Source organism: Ptychodera flava, chromosome 7 (genome assembly GCF_041260155.1).
Source record: "Ptychodera flava strain L36383 chromosome 7, AS_Pfla_20210202, whole genome shotgun sequence".
Classification (NCBI taxonomy): Eukaryota; Metazoa; Hemichordata; class Enteropneusta; family Ptychoderidae; genus Ptychodera; species Ptychodera flava.
Window position 1 is genome coordinate 34,490,993 of NC_091934.1, and position 24,260 is coordinate 34,515,252.

At 36.3% G+C, this 24,260-nt stretch overlaps 1 protein-coding gene across 1 annotated transcript in view; it reads left to right on the forward strand.

Annotated features, from left to right (window-relative positions):
* The first annotated feature begins 1,240 nt into the window (after nt 1–1,240).
* The window catches only part of LOC139137382 (peroxisome biogenesis factor 2-like), a 38,166-nt gene continuing 15,146 nt past the window's right edge, over nt 1,241–24,260 (forward strand). The window contains exons 1-3 of the mRNA XM_070705438.1: nt 1,241–1,401; nt 4,104–4,181; nt 4,302–4,364. Coding sequence (XP_070561539.1) covers nt 1,351–1,401; nt 4,104–4,181; nt 4,302–4,364 — 192 coding nt within the window. The 5' untranslated portion in view covers nt 1,241–1,350. The remainder of the gene's footprint in view (nt 1,402–4,103; nt 4,182–4,301; nt 4,365–24,260) is intronic.

Sequence of the window (24,260 nt, forward strand, 5' to 3'; positions counted from 1 at the left end):
ATGCATTTACACTCTTGACATTGTTTTGGGAAAGCCTTTATTGTCTTGTAAATTGTACAGAGATTGGCTCGTTGGCAGTCTCTCAGAGGTGCCTAACAATACCAGGAACTGCACTACAATGGCATTTACAAATGACTAAAACAACACAAAACAACATACTATTACTTCACGCATTTCAATCATTTATAAGTTTAATCGAAACCTGAAGTCAAGAAGAAAGTCGATGAAAATAACTCTAGAAATTCCGCCTTAAGTGGGCTTAATTTCCCTGTAACACAGGGCAAAAATGTGTGCTCTTTCCTCACCAGCAGATATTTTTACGGTCACATCAACTCATGTCACTACAGCACGCCCACTTGCCCTTTGGTCCTGTGGATGCGTCCCTTTAAAATTCCTGAGCTCCAAGTCTTGGCGAGGTGCACGAGCACAAACATTTCCTCACTATCGATAAATGCGATCTTATTCTACAGTATATATTAAAATATATATACCAGTTTGATGTAATCTTCTTTTATCGATACTATAACGGTACATGTCCAGGTACCGAGTGCAGTCACAAACTGGTTTGTATATTTCTGAAATGTCAACTAGGGTTACGCTGAAAGAAAAGGTTTGTACACGCAAATTTGCTCCGCATGAACGCAAAGTTTTACATGTAAAGAATGCAAACAACGCGCAGCATTCGCGGCAGGTGACACTCGCTTGCAGAAGACAGAGAGGACAGATCAACTGTATGTTTTGGGAGAGAAAGATGCGTGTTTGATAACTGAAAACGATATTCCTGTGCGTGTGAACGTATGTATATGAGGCCAAGCCGCTCCAATCGGATCACTGAAATGTAAGTTGACCTACGCTATCGGTTTCCAGGGTTATCGCATCGCCGTCTGTTGGAGTAATAGTTTAACAAGTTAACATGCATTTATGAGGACAAACAAAGATTATTACCTGATTATGAAATAAATGTCTGAACCAGTGGCCTTCGACAAAATACCGATACAAAGCTACAGCCGAGTCCCCGTCAGTGGAGTGTTTGGCTTCAGCTAGCAGCTCGCAGTTCAAGTAAATAGTTGATTGAACTTTCGGGCGCATGCGTTATGTCGTTATAAGGCGTCTGCTGATTGGTCAAAGTTTTGAATCAAACACAAAGACCAAAGGCACAGCGCGAACAAGTAGGTCAAGATATTGTTAAGATTGCACTACTGATAATTCGTTATTGATAATGAAGTATAGTACTGATCAAGATCACCGATCAAGCGTTCACATTTAAAGAGAAATTAACATGACCTCACATGACCTCATGTAATGACCAATCATACAATACTTTACAGAATGTTAGAACTGTGATTGAAAATGGCGGACGACGATGGAGCAGAGGACCAAGTTGTACTCAGAGTGAGTCAGGTTCGTAAGTGTAGTCGTTTATTTACATGAAAACATTTTCAAGAGACCCATCGAGGTACCTGTGTCGCCATGTAAGTCGAATGACACAGCACATCGCTTGATTTCTCCGTGCTTTTAATCAAATCATGTGCTCTCGATCGTCGCCGTAAGGAAACCCGGAAGAAATAGACACATGCCATGCGCGAACGTTGATGAGAGAGAAACATGATACTCGCGATGCGTACGCATCTGTCTATCAGTTTATCATAACTCTTCGAAGCAAAGGGATATATGCCACCTGCACACTACAAGGACAGTCATATCATGCGTGAGTCAAAGCTAGGCTTTGAATTCAAGCTGTGCCTGGTCTGTTATCACAGAGCTTTGCGGCCCAAAGCACAACTTACTAGTACCACGTAGTACCGTTGGAGTCGAAGACTGCGACTGTCCGGTGCTTTTAGCGGTAGCTATCGTTGTTATTCAGGACCACCAAATCAGCATTTGCGATGTTCAAAATAATCGTTATCAAATTATCGATTCAGTTGCATAAGTTTTACTATTACCATAAGAATAGCCGTCGCTTTTCAGCCGATGTGTGTGCAAGTGTTAGTGTGCGAATAATATGAACGGTTTGTGTTGTTGGCATTTGGTGTTCACTGTATAGTTTTTACTCTCTTGATAATGTACATCGAAGTTGTCATTCCAACTAGCTCCAGTATTAAATTGCATGCACATCCCCTCTTAGCCCACTAGTCGGAGGAAGCGACAAGGGCCCAACTATAATAAACCACAGGCGACCCAATAGGTTCTGAGTTTTTCACACTGTTTTCTCTATCATTTTCTCTTCTTTCTTCATGCTCTGAATGATCGGAATAAATAAAATAAATGGTTTATATAACCTAACCTAGCCTCTGTGACTCTTTATTTATTTTACACTCCATTACAAGGACGTATATCTCTCATACACACATGCTGTAATTAATTAGTCAACACAACTAATTATGCTAATCCGTGGACTTATCAGAGGTCGGTCAACATCGGAAAGATAGTGATGTTAATGAAAAAGGGGTTAGTAACCATTCCTATCTTTCGCGATGTTGACCAACCCGTAAAATCCCTGATAAGTCCATGGATTAACGTAATTAGTTTTGTTGACTAATTAATTACAGCATGTGTGTATGAGAGATATACGTCCTTGTAATGCAGTGTAAATAAATAAAGAGTCACAGAGGCTAGGTTAGGTTATATAAACCATTTATTTTATTTATTCCGATCATTCAGAGCATGAAGAAAGAAGAGAAAATGATAGAGAAAACAGTGTGAAAAACTCAGAACCTATTGGGTCGCCTGTGTAATAAACCAGCAAAACAGACCATAAGGCTAAACATGCATATACAGCTAACTTCTGGCTCGGTAGCTCTATGAGTATGGCGAGAGGTTCCAGCTTTGGCTACGTCACGTCCAAATGGCGTAGCCAAAGCCGGACACTCTCGCCATACTCGTAGGGCTACTTGCACAGTTACTCTTGGGGTACAGTAACCGCTTTTCTGGATACTGTAATAGTAGTGTTCATAGGTAGTTTGGCTGTACAAAGTCAGAGTAATGCGACTGGAGGAATTATCAAGACATAGATGAGCAGTGTTCATACTCTAAAATCACAGATAGTAGTTATAAGTTAGCTCCATAAAAATCTTTGTAAGATTGCAAAAAATCATATTACTACTTTTCATATATAGAGGGCCAAAATATTAATTACATTGGAAAATGCCATCAAAGTCCTATTTTCAATGGCATTTCTGTTACACTATATAGCCCTATATCAGTGCCACTTATCCCCATCATAAGTTGTTAATTGGGTACTTTTTGTTCTCATGTTGAGATGATTACAAGTATTATAAATTAATGTGAAACGTAGAATCAAGATATGTTCAGGGCAAACACTTTGATTTTGGCAATTATAACAGAACTAATCATTGATCTGCTATTTTTAGATAACATTGTTTGCTTTAATTTGACTACAGGGGACACAGTGAATTGGAAGTTAAAATTATAACATTTTATAACTTCAGCAAAGTTTGTCTGAAGGTGTCTCAAAAATACCCAAAAGTATGTCATATTACACTGTGTAGTGTCTAGCAGAACCATTGGAGTTTTCTGTGCAGTCAATGAATGAGTCACAGAGTTATTTTTAGAAGGAAAGTACCAGTATTGTAGTGGGTCCCTACTGGAATATGTGCAAAGGCAAAGAAGGTACTTTGGCAATTAGTATTTAGGTTTGTAAGAAGTCAGTTGTGTTGAGTCGCAAACAATGATATTTGGAAATTCAAGCGAATAGAAGTCTATTGCAGTGAATTTGGAAATAAAGTTCCACTCAATCTGCTTGAAAATTTCAGCATTCCTAAAGTTTGCTCAATAAATTTATTTCCACTTTTTCCTCATTAAGAAATAAAGATAGATATTTTTGATTGACTATAATGAGTAAATGCATAGAATGGTGGCTACCTTGAACCTTTATACTGATAAAATGTACCTGGCAGTGACCTACTGTATGTTGCTCCACGTTATATGCAAAATTTCAATGTTTGAGTAAATTTTGTTTGTAAATTCTTTTCTCAATGGCATTGTGTTGTGTTGCATTCCATCTATTGTTTTTGATCAAATTAACATAAAGCTCGTTCATTTTAATACCGCTAAATTTTTACATGAATTGTTCTATCTTGCAGCTGGATGCTTCAGAGCTGGATGGTGAACTACTGCAGCTGCTGAAAAATCAGTTTGCAAGAGCATTTCAGTTTTTCAAGGTAATGCACTTGATACATGATTATTAAAGTCGTAAATTATTAAGTTTTTCTTAGAGACTGCACCATGCACTGTTGCACCATGAGGTTGATTGTTTCTTTTCCCTGTTTGTCTTTTTTCAGCCAGGGGTGCTGACAAGAATTGAACCAGAATTAAATGCTGCACTTAGACTTCTTCTGTGGAGGGTAAGTCCTCATTTCAGCAGACTCAGCTGAATTTACTGTGATTTTACAGTGTTTTTTAAATGCTTTTTATATGTCAAACACAGTCTCCTTCTGTAGTCCTCTTTATGATTGTCCAAGGAATAAAAAATTATAGAGTATTGTCTATAGTTTACTCTGCATCCTTGACAAGGAAATGTTAGACTAAGTGTCAGTCTCAAAGTTCACTTTAGCAACGTCCACAGGTTACTGGCGCATGCGTATGTGTAGATAAGTTTCCAATGAAGTTTTCTTCACAGATTGGTCAACTTACTGTGTTTATACATTTACAATTACCTATGAGAGTTTGAGCATGCTACATAAATCATCATGCAAATTACTTTAACAGTTATATGCATTGTCTTTTATGTTGTCGCAGTGTCAAGTAGAGTTCAAGTAACTGGATCAGTCGGTGTCATTCTTAATCCTTTTCCTGCCAGACAGTATCACATCCATATCTGCCAAGTCAGTGAAAAGCAGTATTGAGCCAAAACCATACATTCACTTAGGCCAAAAAAAAAAAGAAATGTTTCTGGTCAGCGCGCGCGTCACTTGAACGACAGCGCGTCACCCTTTTTTTTTTTCTGTTGTGGCCGGTGGCCGTGGCTGACACCAAACCAAAATGGCTGAAGAGAAAGACAAAATTCTTTGGGGGGAATGATCAGTGACTGCATGAACAGTATATATGTGACTATATCGATAAAACTATAAAACTGACCCTCCTCCCTCCCTTGAGGCAAAAAAATAAAAAAAAAAAATAAAATAAAATGCGCGTCACCGCACCATTTTTTAAAGAAAGACCTGACCAGAAACATTTCTTCTTTTTTTTTTGGCCTTAGCTTGGTATTTTATAGCAGCTTTAGACAGTGAAAATCAATTTTATTGAAATGCATCTTATGCTTCACTAGTTTTAACTCACTTGACCTGATGGCGAAAATGAACTTGGCAGGATAAGGGTTAACATGTTACACATGATTCTTGGAATATGAAAATGCATGATAACTTTCATTGCTTTATTTTGGTGTAACTTCGTTGAGGTCAAAACCAACAGTGAGACTGCATGGATTGATTTAGGGATACAAGGATATCAAAAAATTGTATATCAAAATAATTGATAAAAAGGTAATAAAAGTTAAAAGTTCTAAAACAAAATAAGTTACATGAAATGCTTTTTATGAATTTTAACATGAAGTCTGTCAAGTGGTGTCAAACAGGCTTAGTAGAATGCTTGGAGGAGTAAGTAGCAATAAAGACAGACAAGCCAATAATGATTGCCTAGACTTGGTAGAATAGACCATTCACAAAGGAAACGCAATAAAGGATAGTTGCTGCCTCCCCAATCTTAGCTGGATAAGTTCCCAGTGCCAACTTTCATGTACCTGTGAGTCAGGAAAATTGCCAGCACTAGTAATACTATAGATATAGGGGATTAACTTCTAAGTTATAATACACACAAAAGATGCAATGTTGGGGCCAGAATGAGACAGGTGGTTTTCTTCATCGACACTGAATCCATGAACTCTACAAAGAGTGTACTAAAACACACATACTACAATAGTATGCACTGTCATCATAGCCCCCATAGCTCTCGTCATTGCATTGAACCCATGGTTTACTCCGAACACTTCAGAAATAATTTGAATGTACTGATTGTACTCTGTGATGATATATCTATCCCAGTTTCTCACTGATCAATCTGACCAATGTACACCAATGAGAGATGCCTGGTTTCTGTTACTCGTTATTAAAGGCCTGTGTTGGAACCAGATTGTCTCATCAGAAAATTTACCAAGCAGATTTCAACGGAAAACAAAAGGCTATCACACCTCCATAATCCTCTTACAGACTAAAACAAAGGCGATCACAAGGGTTGAGAACAGTGCCTTTAAACATGGTAGGATAATTGTGCTCAAATAGCATAACCTAGCATGTTTTAGTAAATTTATGGCTTAATCAAAGTATTTTAGTTTAAGATAATACTAATATCTCAGATAGACAGTATTGAAAATAGACCATTGGTGAGTAAAATCACCTGTGGGTATGTGTGCTGTCTCTTCTCATGCTTTCCATTCTATATTTGCATAACTGCTAGAAAAATCTCATATCTGAATGAAGAGATGAAACACACCTGGCCAAATATTGCCAGTCTTCAAGAAGGTGATTTTATTTTTCGAGTGAGGCTGAAAAAGTTGTTTTCAGTAGTTTCTTTTTACTGGGTATTTTATTTGTCCTGACAAGAGCAATTGTTTTGCACCCAAATCCGTGTTGTTAAACAACACTCTGTATGTAGACTGTGACAGACTACCATTTTCTCTTGTTTATTCATTCTTAAACCCCTGCACTACCATGGTTTGGTCCAAACCTATTGTTACCAATGGTGATTGTGGACCTGTTTACATGGAATTGAGGGTGAATAGATTGATACTTTCACCACCAAAAATTTGGTACAAGCGTATTGTTTCTCACTGCAAAGTTGGATCTTCACAGAGGAGAATAGGGTAAACAGGTTAAACCACAGTATTATAAAGACAAACACACACCCAACTAAAGATTTGTGGCACTTTGTATACATATTGCCATGGCAATTTTTGTGGACATTAGTTTATTTGCACAGCATGGCTTGGTTGGGTTTGTTTCCATAGCAGTTTGTACTGTTAGAGGAAGTACCAAGGATGCTGTAGTATGCATTTCTAGCAACTAATCGTCACATCCCAATTTGATGATATTTACAGTAATCTTAGCAACCGCTGTAATGCTTCAGCTGTGAGGCAAAAGATTGACGCAAAAGACATACTTTACTAGTTTTCATACTTTTGTACACCGCCACAAGCCAGACACCTGGCTGTGTGCTTCCAACTTGTAATTTGTATACCCAATACCTTGCCATCAAGCAACATATGCATGCGCACCTATGTAAATACGTGTAGTATAAATACACATAGTGCTAGGATAACTTATCCAGCATCTTGTATGGTACACAAATATCGGTAGTTAGTGATAGCACCAAACATGCATACACACACATAGCATATATGCATATACATGTATATGTGTGAACTGACGTAGTGCACACACACTTATATTGACATATGCATAACATGTACTCATATTCCAATTAATATACATGTACACAGTAAAAGTTAAAGTGTTTTACACCTGTCTCAGTGTAAAAGCAAGCAATGGAATAAAAGTAATCCATTTTACATGTATTTGTCAGACTTCACAATGTGCATCAACATTTATTAGAGTACTACTGCATGTCCACACAAGAAATATACTAACTTTAGGTTTAAGGTACACAAAATGCATCTTTTGGAATCTAGCAACTCTTTTGAAGTAAGAAGTTATCACAGGACTAGCTCAGTGCTGTGATACTTTGGCAGGTCACATACCACAGAGCTTTGCAACACTGTTGTAGAGCAATCCTAGTAACATATGCTATTTGCCATGCCACTCTGCGGTTGTTACTCATTTAGGTCCAAATTGTGTACATATCTTCCGACACAATTGGCAAAACCAGGTATACGGAAACCGGCAATACAAAAGACCCTTGTCCATGTTGATATGCTTTGTTTTGATAACACAGATCTACAGTATTGCTTTGCCATTGTACAAATGGTAGCTGACTTTTCAAGACCCTCGGCTGTCCAATTATTCTTAGAGGTTCAGTATTCAGCGATTCCTACCGACATGATCAATGAATCGACCCTTTCATACTGCAATAATGGTTAACAAAGTTCAAAGGAGTTGCACAGATTTGTAAGATTTAGAAAGCTGAATGTCTGTTCACAGCAAGAGTATAGTGTAAGATGATCGAGAGATCCAGAAAATGATGAGTGGAAGTTGTCAAACTTTTATTCGAATTTGACCTTCATGAATACTTAGCATAATTAACTCCCAAGGGATGAAGAATTTCAACCCTTTCGATGAATTTCAACCTTTTGAAGGAATGATGCCACTCTTATTTGCATATCATTGCTGGTATGAGGACCTGCCACTGTAATCACATAGTTGCCCTTCTCAGAGGTTGAAATACAACTAGTAATAGAATTATTCAGAAATCAACTGTGAGTATGTAAACATGATGAAAAATTGCAAATACATCTTCATTATAGGAAAAACTGACAACATTATCTGTGTGAATTTTTCTTAAGAAATGGTCATTTCTATGAAAATAAATTCCATTTCCCGGTAGAACTTGAAATTGACCAAGTCAGAGGTGTTACTTTCAACAAGAAACAACACTTTTCTGAAATAATAGAGAATGAATGATTAATTGTAATGCAGTTAGCACTCACATGTACCTTCACTGTAAATAATTAGTTTCTGCGTGTACCAGTATTGTAAAATCATAGGCCTAGCTATGGTTATGAGTATAGCCCCCTCATGTGACATATTTCAGAAAGCACAAGTTTACCGGTATGGTCCAGTATACACAAACAGCACAGTGTTCAGATGAATAATGAAAGTAGCCATGAATTGTGTACGGCCAATTTCAATTCATCAAGACAATAAACTATAAAGTCTATTAAATATCAGACATAAACTTCATAAACTAATTGATGGCATACAAGGTATTTCATGTCGCACATTTTAGCGATTACAAAACAGTTCAAAAACTTCATATACCATAATAGCCCCCGGCTTCAAATGGTCACAACAAGGTATATCTGATTGTTGCATTTCACTGACTGTATCGATGTATTTTTCAACTAGTTTATCTGGATGCACGCCAGACTGAAAATGTAAAATTATTTGTCCATTGTGTGAAATTGGATATTTTCTCTCGAGATTGCATATGTTAGGTGGATTTTGTTTAGGTTCTGATGAGATGGATTTTGGCCGAGTGTAGATAAGACTTCTACACATAACTGAATGACACTCATTTGGGTGGTCCTGATCAAAGTCGATGCCCTCACAGCTCACCTTGCCTGTATTGTTCAGAATTAAATTGAATAATCAATAATGCAAAATACAGGAATCAATTTTTTTGTCTTTGGCAACCAGAAAAAAATAGCATTTTTTAGTCTAATTACTCTGTCATTAAAAAAAGTAAATGTTTAAAAATTTCACAAAGGTAAGATATGTTGATCGAAAATTTATCTGATTTTTACAGAACAGGAATAGTGGAAGATATAAACAATTACTAAGTCTTTTTTGCAGAGAGACAATTGTTAAAACAGCATTTTGCAAACAGAAGCCAGTATTCCACTAAACAAGGGCAAATTCTCTGAACAGGAACATTATATTTTAATCTCGCCTCCCAGACAGGGATCAAGCTATCACCATCGACAACATAATCTCAAATTTTCTCCGGCTATTACTACAGAAATCTAAAAAAAAATCTTTACTATGTAACATGCCGACCAATTAATATCTATAGAGAATACAAGATATTGATTGTTTTGGAGTCTGGATACAATCCAATGAATCATGAAAAAAGAATGGCGAGATCAATTTTACAAGGTCCATTAAAAGTTGATCCAAAGCTGCCTGCTGGTATTGATTTCCTGAATGCATTGTTTTCAGCTTGTGGAGTCCCACCTAGCTTAAGTCAAGCCTATTGTTTGTGTTTAGGTCATTATCTATTCTGCCAATGATGGAGGTATCTATCGTACACCATCCGTACAAATGGAACATAATGATTTGCCACACAACGGAACTTCACAATCATAATTACTGTTGCAAAGATTAGTTATTTCTTGTTAGAAGTCAAAAATTTAATTCATAGTGTTCAGAGAATGTTTTGTTATGTCAATTTTTTCCATTAATCTAGTTTGCTTCTGTGGAACAATAATTGGCAGAATTACCGGTGGATTTGTTGAAAATGTTGACTCAGTCAAATAGAGGAATCCAGCAATTATATTTTTGTACCGGCTATGTCGGAGAAGCAAAATCATTTGTGATTTTTTCCAAGCTGGCTTGCTTGCAAAACACCTATAGTTATAATTACCAATATATTCAACTTGTAGACATATTACATGTAGAAAGCATTATGCCCTGCTTATATATTTTTTCATTTCTAGATATCTGTTATTTCACAGATTACAAGATACATTTCTTGAAATTCATCCCGGGGTCATACATGTATCTATTGGATAAATTGATATGTTGCCAGCTGTTCATTTCAAAGGAAAACAAAACACAACACAAAACTTAATCGGCCATATGCATGACCCCTTGATGACCTTACATCCTGTTACTTTCATTAGTTTGATTAAACGCGAACTCAGCTGTCGTATTCGCTGAAATCTAGATGCTTATGAGACATCTTAATATAAGCAAGAATTTGCAATTTTCTTTCAACAAATACTGAAGTTTAGATACTTCACATCATCAAACATCATAATTACATTCATAGCATTCTTGTGATATTTGATTTAATCTATTGAACAGCAACTTTAACATCTGCCAAATAAACAGCTGGCATCAAACTTTGTTCCCATAACTCTCTGCTCGATATCATAGCCTAGGGTCATGACCTTAGAGAGATCATCAGATGAATACCATGGTAATTTATCAACAAACTCGAGTTAAATAGAAAACTTTATCCTAAAAGCAGTCAATACGCTAACAGTGCTGTGGCATATCGATCGTTCTCAGGTCTACGGTCAACGCTGCTGGGAGCCGACCCATAGGCTTTATCGGTAGTTTATTACGACACTGATCGGTGTCGCTGATTTATCTCACTAAGCAATGAAATTTATCAGTCTTTGAATAAAACAAGTTGTACCCATTTTATCACTGACTATCTACAACTCATTCTCTACTCCTGCCAAGAACATGTATTTTTCAACCAGTTTTCCGTGAGCCGTCAACAATTTGTATTCGAGCTTGCCATCTAGTGTATAGGGTATTGAAAAAGGTTCTGTGGTGATGACCCCTGACCCGAGCGCGATCAATATGCCACAGCACCACTAGTGTATTCAAAGGTATACCTTTACATGATAGAAATGATAAACCTCTGGTACAAATCATAAAATTTGCAAATTAGTTCCTTATTTGAGTTGTTGTGTTCCATGAACAGTAGGGGTAACAACACAAGATTGACCTTTCACCTATCTGTTGGATTTTATTGAAGCAAAAATCATAGTTACACTCAGAGTGGTTTCTGGGAAATCATTCTGTCCATTGGTTGCTATGACGGTGAGATTAATTGGTGAGGGGAGGTCAAAAGTTCACCAGAAATATGAGATTTTGATCTTTTGTTATCGAGTTTCTGATGTGTCACAAATTATACAGGATTATACAAGGTCAAGAAGGAAGTCAGAGATATTTATGGAATCGTTTCTGTGAACACGAAAGAGGAAGTTCTATGTATTGTCTTGATCACAAAGTATTGAAATGTATTCTCATGTTCTCCAGTGCAAACTTTGGTAACCATGGGTTTGTAGAAAAGCTTCTACCGCAGTACCTATAACCACTGTAGTATTACCTTACCTGCAAGTCCAATTATTGTCTACTGGTACTGATATTGTAGGATGCGATTGTGCAACAGTCAGGTTACTTTTCTTTGACATCACAAAGATACAGGCTGAGACGTACAGACGTATGTATGTATCTTGTGTAAAAAATGACAAAGCTGTGCAAATGTGATGATGTATGTAACAATGCTGTTGTTCTCACTGAAGAAAGTGACTTTATCTGTGGTGCTGAGATCTCTCAGGGAGATCTCAGTGCCTGTGCATAAACCTAACTGTCTTCCATTGTCATAGTAGAGGTAGGGTCCTGATTGTTCTCGGGTTCCCAGGTATCAAATAATACGGATGAATGTACCAGCGTGAAGTAGACCTATTTTCACCACTTCAATAAATACAGCTATACTGTAGAATAAAATATCTCAAAAGAGTTGACTTATCTATGATTTATTGACGATAATTTGAATTAATTTCAAAATTTTATGGCTTATGCAGATTATGTTTTGTTTGAACATGGTAAAGCAAATCAAAGTTCAGAATTTACAGTCATATCAAGGGGCTGGTCGTTACAGAGGTTTAAGTAAAATATTGCACCACCATGGTAGCATTCTTGTGTGATAGTGTTATGTGTAACCATAGTATTTGAACTTTGTTTATATTGATGATGACATGATTGAAGTGGCTTTTCATGATGTCATCGTATTAGTCTTTTTAATTTTAAGCAGCAACTATCTAAATCCGATTCAAATCTAAATTATCCTGATGAAACTGATCAGTGATGCAGATACCTGCATTCTTGATTTACTGCTGATGTTGACAACTCTTACCTGAATGAAAGTGACTAACATCGCAGGTAACTTACAGTTTGAACACAATAGGGCTGATCGCGATTTCAGGTTTGTTACTAAATATAGTTGCACGCGCGACATAGGACATCACTGCCTGAAATTCAGACAAATTTTGTTGAACGTGCAGCTGTTGTTGCAGCTTGTAGTGTGAGCCATAAATTCATAGAGTCCATTGTAACACTAGCAGGTTTTATTTTCATCTTTCTTGCAGAAACTGCAGACAAACATTTATTTTTGCATAGTAATGAAAGAAAAATGACGTCATTTACGATCATCGCTATTTCATCCGGTTCTCAAACACACACGGAGCAGCAGCTTGTTGCCACACATCGCAGAAGATTGAAACATGTTTCTAGCAGCTTTGCTGCCATGTGTCAACTTTGCAATTGTTTGTTTGACTCTTGCTTGAAGTTGAAAGAGCACAAAATGTTCTCTGGGTGAAGTTCATTCTTTAAATACTCCAGTGTACAACTGTGTAATCAGAACTATTTGTATTAGCCTGCCAAGTTCTACTCTTCAGCCAAGAAAACAGTGCTGACGATTTTCAACTGTATCTTCTAGTAAGGGGTCTATATATTGTGCCTAACTTAAGTGAATCACATGAGTACAATGCATGCTTTTATTGTCCCTTGAAATTTACAGAAGGTCACAAATCATTTTTCACCGCACTCCCCCTTTCACGATGAACAACTTTTTAAATTAAACTACAGATGATGAATTAATAAAACCGCTGACCTAGTCCATCTTTGTTGTCATGGCGCCAAAGGTAAAAACAATGCTATCAGTGTTTTGGAAACCCTAGTAACAGGCTTAGTGTAGCCATGGTGAGGGTTTTAAAAGTTTTTTAAAGTTCCGACCAAAGTGATTGTAGATTTCAATGGAATTATGCTTCAAGGGCAAGGCCAAAGATTGCCAGGTGTATCACACTTGACTATAAATTATAGATGTGTTTCACACTTGTTTCATGAACCAACCGTTGAAGTAGTTACTCAGTTCACACACACATAGAGAACTGAAGACATTGTTATGCATTGTCTAACCCCATGCGTGGTAACATACAAAGCCCACCAGTGTACTTAAAGTACCTTTATGATTTAAACCTCTCTGCTGGGAGCTTATTTTAAAACTAATCACATGCCTTGGAACTTTGTATGACTCTCGACGTCAGTGTGATGAATTTATGTCTGTTAAAGTGATTTGCTGGATTTTATTGAGTTGGTGTACATGATAGTGTATTGCTATGCAAAGAATCCATTCCAAAATTTACAGCACCTGTGCATGTTTATTAAGCCATTTAGTGCTGAAATTTTTCCTTCCAAAATGTTAGTGCAACATTTTACCAACTTTTCCAAATTTTCTGTAATATTTTTGACAATTTTGCACCAAACGGATGTCATTTTTCATTGGCTACAGTTTTTGATCAAAATTTAAGAAAAAATCTAAAAAAATTTTACTGAGTTAAATTTTATGAGGGCATCAAAAATTGACTTTGGCACTCTAAGGGTTAAGTGGCGTGTCCTCATTCATGTAAATGGTGGCCACAGACTGGAGCCCAGGGAAAATAAGTATGGCCACTTGACAGATTTTTATACTTCAAGAAATCCTTTCAATGAACTATCGATATTGTAGTCAGACATGTTCTCTTCTCTTTTCTTTCATTCTGACAGAAGTTGTCATTTATTTTTGAATTTTAGAACTGACAAAAATGGTTCCTGATCGATATCTGAAGTGATGCCCTTTTGGCCATCGTAACACCGTTTATCATTTTCAGGTCATTGGCAATCTGTAACTTTGACCTACTTTGTATCACCAGCTCCATGACAACCAGAAATTTAAAGTAATCACAGAGCTCCGACTACAAGTATACAGCTTCTTACTGAGCTCAACTATTCAATTTCTAATCTGTGTAAAGAGTCCAACAAATTTTTAAAACTTTTAATATACATTTTTGTAATATACCACAAGAATATACCTTCAGGCTCAACTTTTGATAAAATATCACTCATTTTATATGATGGATATTCATGAATATTTTTTTGCTTTTGAAGTCAATCATTGTATCCAGGAAGATGTGTATTTTCAGAGATTTTGACCCATAATACACATTTCTATAAGGACAGAATTTCATTGAAAAATCTGATATGTAAAGGTGTCTTTAAAATGTTGTGTTTGTGCCAAGGAGACTGTTTTACACATTGAAGTCTCATGACATATGATACGCATCCTCCTCAAAGAGTGTAGAAATCGTCTGCCAGGCAGTCGTCAGTGCATACAGACAGTTGTCTGAAGTTACATATCAGTGTTTATCACTAATATGTGAAACTTAGAGCTCGGTTTCAGTCTCAAAAACTTTGTGCGGTCACAGTGAAGTAGCCACTGAAAGAGTGAAATAGATATGCATAACTTGATATGTATTATGCAGTAATATGTGCTGGGTGAATGCTATTGAGCTGTGGGAAGATCTTGCTACTGTAACATCACAGCACCATACGTTGATGGCAGTCTTCAAGCCAATAAGAGAGTAATACCTCCTAGGCATGAATGCTCTCTCCGATGCAGAAAAAGTTTGTCAAATGATATGGATATCTAGAGCTGATCCACAGGCAGTGATAGATATTCTGGTCTTGATCAACTCAACCACTCACTAGACTAATCCCATTATAAAATATTAGGATAACCATCCCATTGGTCATTTAAATTCAATTTATTTATTTCATCACAAAGGAGGATTTTATGTAATGACGGCATCTGTTTAAACCATGGATAAAATATCAAAGTTGCATCAAAATAAGCTGTCATGTGATACTTGCACACATTAACCCGGTGATCCAGGCCATTGAATCGCTGCCGAGATTAATTTCATGGCATATTAGAAGTTTGTTAGAATTCAATCGCACTTGAAGGCAGCGAAACGGAACACTGTTGGCCTCTCATTGTCAGATTTCCACAAATGAAACGTGACGCCTTCCAGGCATTAGTGTTGTGAAGTAGTCATTGTATACCGTTGACAAATTGTGATTGTATTGAGTTCAGCCAATGGGTACTTGACCCTTGGTTCAAGCCGGAAAATTGAGAGGACTTGAAAATTTACCGACACGTATAATAACATGTTATTTTCTTCCAAACTCATTCAGCCCCAGTGTCATTACGCCATGCCTAACAGAACCCAAACATGTAACCATGGCATGACGGAAGGTTTGGTCAAGTCAATGTAGGATCATTTTTGGCCGGAATTAACCATTTGACAAAACTCTGAACACAGTTTGAACATGGCATTGATTCATTTTTCTTTTGTTTTAAGTTGAAAAATCAGTGTCATATGTGTAGGTCATATTTCATCAAACTTTGCTGGTGCATTTGATTTTGAAAAAGTTCTCAAAATTTACACAAAACTTTCTATTCCTCAGCTGTGAATCTTTTTTATCTTCAATCTCTGATTGAAAACTTTGTCCTGAAGTGACTGGTTTTACAATATCTTTGGGATTATGTTCTTAAAACATTGTTGCCATGACAACTGTACATATGGTACTGTCATTACTTGCAACTCTTTGCCTAAGATAACAATTCATCAGAAATTCATGGTTCCATGACTCTATGCTTACGCATGATACATACTTTAAACATGGACAAGATGATGCAGGAGATCCTAAGTGTGATTAAGAAACCACTGGTACCGTAGACCCTTAGGGTCTATATATGGTCTATGAACTTGCAGCTCTTTAAGTCTAGTTATCTACGTGTAACAACTATTCTTTCTTAAAATGCCAGAAATTCAAGTGGTAATTTCATGACACACTTTCACCGAAGATGTAATACCAGTATGTTCTTAGAACAACAAAAAATTCCAGATGTTGAATTTCACAAACATTTTTGACGTTTCCTGATTTTTTTTCATCATGGTTAAAACAGTCACACTTTGTGTTCAAAAAGAACCACAAGTCCTGATCTATATCTGATTCAGCTTTGTTATTATATATACAGTACTTGTGGAAAACGACGGGATCGGTTTAACTTTGGTGAAGACTGAAAAAAGTCAGTCATATGTGGGTCTCTAGATAGGCATGGAGTTGGAGTTGACACAGACTCATACACAACTAAATCTTTCAGTCTCACTATGGCGGTGAGAGGTTCAAGAAGACATACTCCTCATGAGATTAAATAGAATACAAATTATATCGACAGTTTTAAAAATTCAATACAAAACACTGGCTGTCAAGAAGAAAAGTACACAGGATAACAATAGGTGTACATGTCAAAATAATATGTACTTTACATTCAATGATCAGATTGACCAATCCATTAGACAGCAGGGGTGGAAGGGTCAACTCTGCCAAACTCTGCTACTGCCATACTGTATTAATTATCATGACAACTTAGAGGACAGCACAGCAGACAGGGATAGAGCATGACTGAAAAGTTCCAAGCAGAAATAACAAAACAGAGACTTGGGAAATATTCACAAGGCATGAATATTTAAATGTTATGGCAGAAAACTATGATACAAGAGAGAAGCTGCCAATATTGTGTAATGATCAAATGATCAACGCTGTCATCCATTGTATTTCCTGAATGTCAACAACTCATATCAGTGTTTGTTTGGTTTCTATGACGCTTCGACATGGAAACCAGGATATGTCTATTTGTTGAAGGGTATAATTTTTATGACCTGAAAGACTTTTAGATTAAAGCTGGTAAAACCGACAAGTATTTATTGAAAAATTTTGCTGATAATTTATACAGTGATTCCAAGGTTAATGGGGTCTGTTAAAACACTGTTTATTTATTTGTAGTGTAATCTGTTGAAATCACAAAACTATGTAAAACTCATGAAGTTTAATACTTATGTCGTCGGCTGCAATTGTCTTCAGACATGAGATGACATACTGAGCAGTTTACTTTGTTTTTATTTCAGCAGTGTTTTAGAACTTAGACCTATCCAGCTTACATTTAAAAGGTTTCTTTTACATGCAAACATACAAGATAATTTTTTTTTCCAAAGTGAATGTTTTGAAAATTATTCTGAGTTTGTATGACATCTCCAAAATTATAAGAAAGTCAAGGTTTAAACAGTTATGAAATGTTTAAATATGTAGTTTGGATGTTTGAAAAAAAAACAGATATCCAAATAAAGCGCTGAACAGATCAGGTACTGAATCTAATGGAATTAGTGGGCAACAGTTTGATTTTCAATATCAGGAAATGTTTAGTGTGTGCCTCTAAGTAAATTCAGTCTAACAATTGTGCACCGTAAGTCTCTCAGATATCACAGATTAAAATATGTAAAGAAAAAAATCACTGTCTACAAAAAATAAACGTGTTTTTGCAGCTTTGATTTATTGATGCAATTTTTCATCACTTGCCTGGTGTGCAATATTTGCATTTCCTATGCACATAGATGCTGCCACCAAGTTTTGCGACCTCTTGACCTCTACTAATATTACAATTGATATGCAGTACAGCGTTGCACTTACTCAAAAACCAAAGGACTAGAATTATTACAATTGATTTGATGAATAAGATTTTTTTGTTTCAATAGAAAGCTGTCTTTCCATCTTTTGCATGCATTGGGTATGAGAAAGCTTGACTGTTGCATTCATCGTCGTAAACCACGCGCCTCTTTACGGCAACAGCTCAGCGCTACCCGTCAAGATTGATTTTTGCGCAGGTCAGCGGAGCGGAAATCATTGCTCTGGCAAGCGAGAATGGTTGCATTTTGAAAAAGGAAGTAAAACAGGGATTATCTTCATGTGATTGTGAATTCATATTTAATTTTCATGAGAACAAAACATTTCAAGAATTTCTTTTTATTTACTTGATGAACTAATATGTTAATACAGTAGTTGTCACAATTGTGTTCAACCAGTGTGTCACATTTATCACATTTGTACACTCATCAAAACAAGTTGAGCTACCCTAAGATGTGGTTTCTTTGATGTCACCACCTCTGGCGTAGGGTCCTCAGTAAATTCAATGATTTGATACAATCCTTTGTTAGGTTGGATGTAGTCTTTAACATTACATTCCATTAGTGGGAAATAAAGCTTGTAATGCTGTTTAAATTGTACACTTTTGACAAAACCATTCCGATGTCGCCATCATCAGAGCACGCCACATTTCTGTGTTTGCTTGTAACAAAGGAAATAACACAAAATATTGTTGATACAAAGGAAATCCGTGGTAAATGGCAGAGGCCGGCAACAAAGTCAAGCATTCCGCCATACCTTAGCTTTACCAGGTGATCACAGTATTTGTAATTTCAAAACACCTTTTAAAGTTAATATAAATGCCTACAAGACCAGAGCTGATATTTGACTGTTTATCCCACAACTCAGTATTTTTTTGCCGTGAGATGCCTTTGTTTACCATATTTGCATTTTCAATTTATGAGTCTCATTCTTCGTGTAAAACGTACGATCAATGATGATTCTCTGGTGATAGTTTTTTGTTTTCATTTATGTATGTATAGACTTTTTATTTTTATAAACCAGTAAACTGTGTATTGAGATAGAAGGCAATTATTTTGCAATGTCAGTCATAATTAACTATTTCAATTTTTTTCCGCCGATTCTTCTGGAAGATGCAATTTCAATTGTTCCTTTACGTGTGATTTGTTTAATCTGTTTCACACTTGTTACAGGACGGTTGCATGGTTGTTCACTCCACATCATTGCACAGATTTCACTTGTTTTGAAGTCTTTGTTTGCCTGCTATCAATATACTAGCGGTGCCCTTTCAAGTTCTGTTTAGTTCATGGCAAACCATTCCATCACGTTGGAGTTTTAATGAAAAACTTTGAAGCTTAGTTGAATCCCAGAGTGTGTGACTTTTGTTCTTTTGCTTCATAGAATATCCATTTATGTATGGATATTCAGCAATTCAAGGCAAATTTTTCCATCCAAGACTCAACCTTGAGCCAGTTTGGTAAATTATGCAAACGGTAACACTCAGATCTTCATCTGAGGTAGCATTTAACTGAGTCTGTCCTCTTATGACACTCACTAATGCCATTCACAGTGATAATAGATCAGATATTGGAATACTTTCGATGTGTAATTTATTCATCAACTCAAGGAAAGGGTTTTACCGTTGTATCTGTCCAATGAAACTCAGATGTACAGTAAGTCTGTAATGGTATGTGTGGTTCTCACTCACACACTGCACTCACTCACTCTGAAATGTCCTCGACCACATCTTACACACTTTTCAAAATTATACGAAAGCAGTTCACAGTAAAGTAGTGCACATTGAATTTTCTCACACTACAAACTTCCCACAGGAGAAAGCATGACCCTACATTGTACCTGTCAGTTGTGTGCTCATTTATAGGAAGTATGATCTTGACTCAGTCTTAATTATCTTAATTCGATTTTTGCCCTTCATTACTTTATATTTCACAGATGACTGTACCACAATGAGTACAATGAAATCTCTGACATGTATGTTTGTAACACTTTTCACAATAGAGATCTTTGTGTCTTTGTCCTCACTGAGTGAGGGCCAAGAGAGACGTCAACTGTATAGCACACTCTCCACTCATCATTTCAATGTAATATTTTCCATTCTTATCAGTATATCTATAGCAACTATTATTCTGTTTGCATGGTGATTACATTCTCGGAAAGAAAGATATAATATTTCATTGTCCCATTCTTCATTGGTTCCTGACGAAGCAATAAGAGTCATTAACCCTTTGAGCGCCAAAGTCAAATTTTGTTGCCTATATCAAAACATATGCCAGTCAATTTTTTTCTAATTTTTGCTAAAATTTTGATAAATATCTGAAGCCAATAAAATGTGATGTTCATTTAGTCCAAAATTGTCAAAAAATTACAGAAAAATTCACAAAATTGGTAAAATGTTGCACACTATAATTTTTAGGGGAAAAATTGCAGCGCTCAAAGGGTTAAGAGAAAAAGTCTTCCTTTCCACTTCAGATTGATTGTATATCTAACATCACAGAATAATTATTGAATTTTAATTTGTCATCTTTTTTAGGCAAGTAATGAACATGTCAGCTTTAACAATCGCTTTTTATCAGTCAAAGTGATGTCATGACATATTTCACCATGGCAACCATTGTTCTCAGAAACAGCTGTTCAGTGACCGCTCACCTTAAACTGTTGTATTTTCAGCGACAATAAGTGCTACTCTAATATCAGTAGAGTTGGCGGCATTCAGTAAAGTCTCACGTCATCACAAAAAGTATAAATGGATTACTTTTACACATTCATTCATACAGGGAACATACCATATTTTCCTGACAGACACTTACATACACATTGCATATAGTCCAGGACATGTATACATGTAATAGGCACACACATATGTACTGACAGATACACATACCAAACTACATACTGTATGTAGACATAATATTATATACATGTGTATATATTGGTACATGCGTGCATACATTACATGTGAATGTTCAAGCCTGTATCTATCTTTCCATTGGTACATGTACATCTACACATACATACACAAATGCACACATACAGGTATGCATGTATATATATATACCGAAATTATTCCCCATTATGTTTATTTTACTCAAAATCACCATTCCTACTTAACTATTATATTTCTGCGATGAAAAACCCTTCCTTCACAATCATTCAGTGCTGTAGTAGTTTCAACATTTGTACTTACCAGTGTCCCATACCCTGTATCATCGCAATCATCTTCCACCACATCAGGTTTCTTGTATTCTTCATCAAGTCCGTTCTGTCCTTTCTCCTGTCAATCAAGCAATGTTTCCCTCCTTTGTTAGCAATAGAACTTATAATCCCAATACTATGTATAATAGCATTGTTAGAAATTCCTGTGAAGTCTCCTGTATTTATTATGTATTTCCCAGATTTGTATTAATAATTTACTGAATTATGCAAATGAAGGTTTGAGCAGAAAGTTATCTGCTGTCGGTGTGCATATTTGTAAATATGACATTTCAAAAAAATTACATATCAGGTGCACATGTATTTGAGACGACTTAAAATTTGTAAATGTTAATTTAAATTAATATTTATTAGTAGTACAGCATAGTGAAAGGCTGCAGTACAAGGTGCTATAAGTATTGTGTTAAGTGGGGACCTTCCTTGAAGTTTTTTGCTGTGGACCGATCCACAACTGTGTACAGAAAACTGGATCGAACCACTATGATTGGATGAGGCATAATGGTTATCCCCTCCACAAGTTAGAATGCTAGCAGTGACTATAGAGCACACTAGTATTTATGTGTTATTTGAAATCATGTGCAAATGTGTATAATTATGATTTCGTGCAAATTTGGCAGGTATTTAACAATAAGATCTGATCTAATTCGAGTACCGATGATGAGATTCTTTCTTTGATGAGTAGAACAATGAGAAGATGTTTACTACACAAAGATATGTCATCACATGCTCACGCCAAGTTTCATCTCTCGATCAAAAATACGGAAGTTATCCTTTCAGTTGTTCTACGTCATGAAAACCCACATCTGTGTTATCAATTTTGGTGTGTCAGAACTTTTTTTGCGTTGATCTTTGATATTCTTATCAATGTAAACAAACAAAGCGGTTGTCCAGTATTTATCCAGTGATTGAAATATGTGTCTAGTGTGAAAATTTTTTACAAAAGAAATCATAATTAATAGAGTCTGACAAAATACATTACTTGGCAAATTTGAGTCGTTGTGTTTTAGTTTTGTAGGCAACAAAAGAATATCTAATAACTTGCATAATATAATAACTGATCAACAATATTTCATTATATTGCATTATTTATATGTTCTTTGCAATGCATTTAATGTGATTGTGCGAGCCACCATATTTACTTAAAGCTGATTATTTTAGGATTTAAGTGGATTTGACAGAAAAATTGCTCTTGAAAAAAAATTTGTCCATGACTATAATCCTAAATAGTTTATCAAAGAAGCATTAGATGTTGTTGTACTACTTAAACAGAACACTCAATACACCTGCTACCTTTCCAGCCACATCATACGTCAAACATACCAATAAAGCCATTTAGATAACCTTTTATACCTCTCTTCTGGTGAATGTGATCAGCCATTGCAAAGAAAACAATGTGGTTGATTCCAATTACAGGGAGGGAAGGTTAGGATATTATGCACAGACTTATGACCAAAGCATGGCAGTAACCTATGAGCGGCACAAAAGCCCACTGTGGCGACATTTATTTTAATTGAGCTAATTTGAAAAGAACTCTAAAATGTAACTTTAGAGTTAGGAATTTACACTCCATGGCAATTAAAAACACTCTGTAAAATTTCATGAAGTGTACCGCCAGCCAGTTGTATGATATGCTAATTTGAAAACCAGAGGATAGTGGCAGAGTTAATTTTTCTCGCCAGCTCAGGTTAAACACAGCAATGTACACAAATACCTGCACATGTCTGGAACATACCATTATTTACTTTGGGGTAGGGGTACACCATGGGGAACACGGGTAAGTTTTTAGGTGATAACTATCAAAACACACCAGGTACAAAGGAAGTGGAAATGAAATGTCATTTTACATTGTGTGTTTGAACTTTGAATGGGAAATAGGAGTCAGTGACTTGAAGGGAGTTCATTAAATACAAGAGCTGCATTGTTTGGTTGTGGTGATTCAAACAAAAATCAATACAACTTGGAATTGGTACAAGGGTAAAAAGTCGTCAAATGTACCGCCATTTGTGTCAGAAACAGACACATGGATGTTGTGAACAGTGACAATGTCTGAAATTGACATCTGTGTAGTGTTCATTTCAGCGGAAGTAAATAATATTTTTAATCGCCTACCAGAGAATCATAAGTGTTATCATCTTCCATGACATCGGCGACTACTGTGTCATCATCCATAGCTGCGGCGTTTGAAGTGTCGGCGTTCGGCTCTCGGTGAAACCAGCTGAAGTACGTGTGATGCCCAGGTATGCCCTGAATGGCTGGCCCCTGCGTCGGGAGTTCTCCTTAAACAAAGGGTCTTTAAATATGACAGACAGACCCGACGTGGAGTTTAATCACAGACAAGAGGGGGACTGGCGAATGGGGTTCATTTGCATATGAATGGGACAGGCAGGCACCTGGCGTTCAGGTGGATGTCATCTATAGGAGTAAATCCGTGACGAACGCAAACACAGTGAGCCCTGTAGCTTTTACACCTGCTGCTCGGAAGCAAACAGCTTTCTAGAAAACTCCAGCAATCTTTTAAAATCTTTATCCTATTTTTATCCACAACCAAGATGGTAATGCACTGCTGTATATCACTGATTTTGTAGGACTTAGGGTCTACTATTACGTGTTGACAGGCAGTCTAGTATTTCACAAGATATGTCAAGATATCTGTAAGCTTGGATATGTACAATGTAAAGCAGATTAGCGTCTCTTGGCACAAAGCATTTCAAGGTTTTGAAGAACAATTTAGCCTCTATGTTCCATTTCAATTACCGTATTTGCTGTTAAATATGTTAGATTGTCAAATCTTTTTGGTTGAAAATGGGGTAACACAGTTGAAGATCAAATATTTCACAGTGACTTTATAAAATATAAACTTTTTCATTTTAAAGTGAAGCCAAAGTTGGTACAGTGCTGTATGTATAAGTGTCGTTTTTAAACATAGTAACAGTTGTAAAT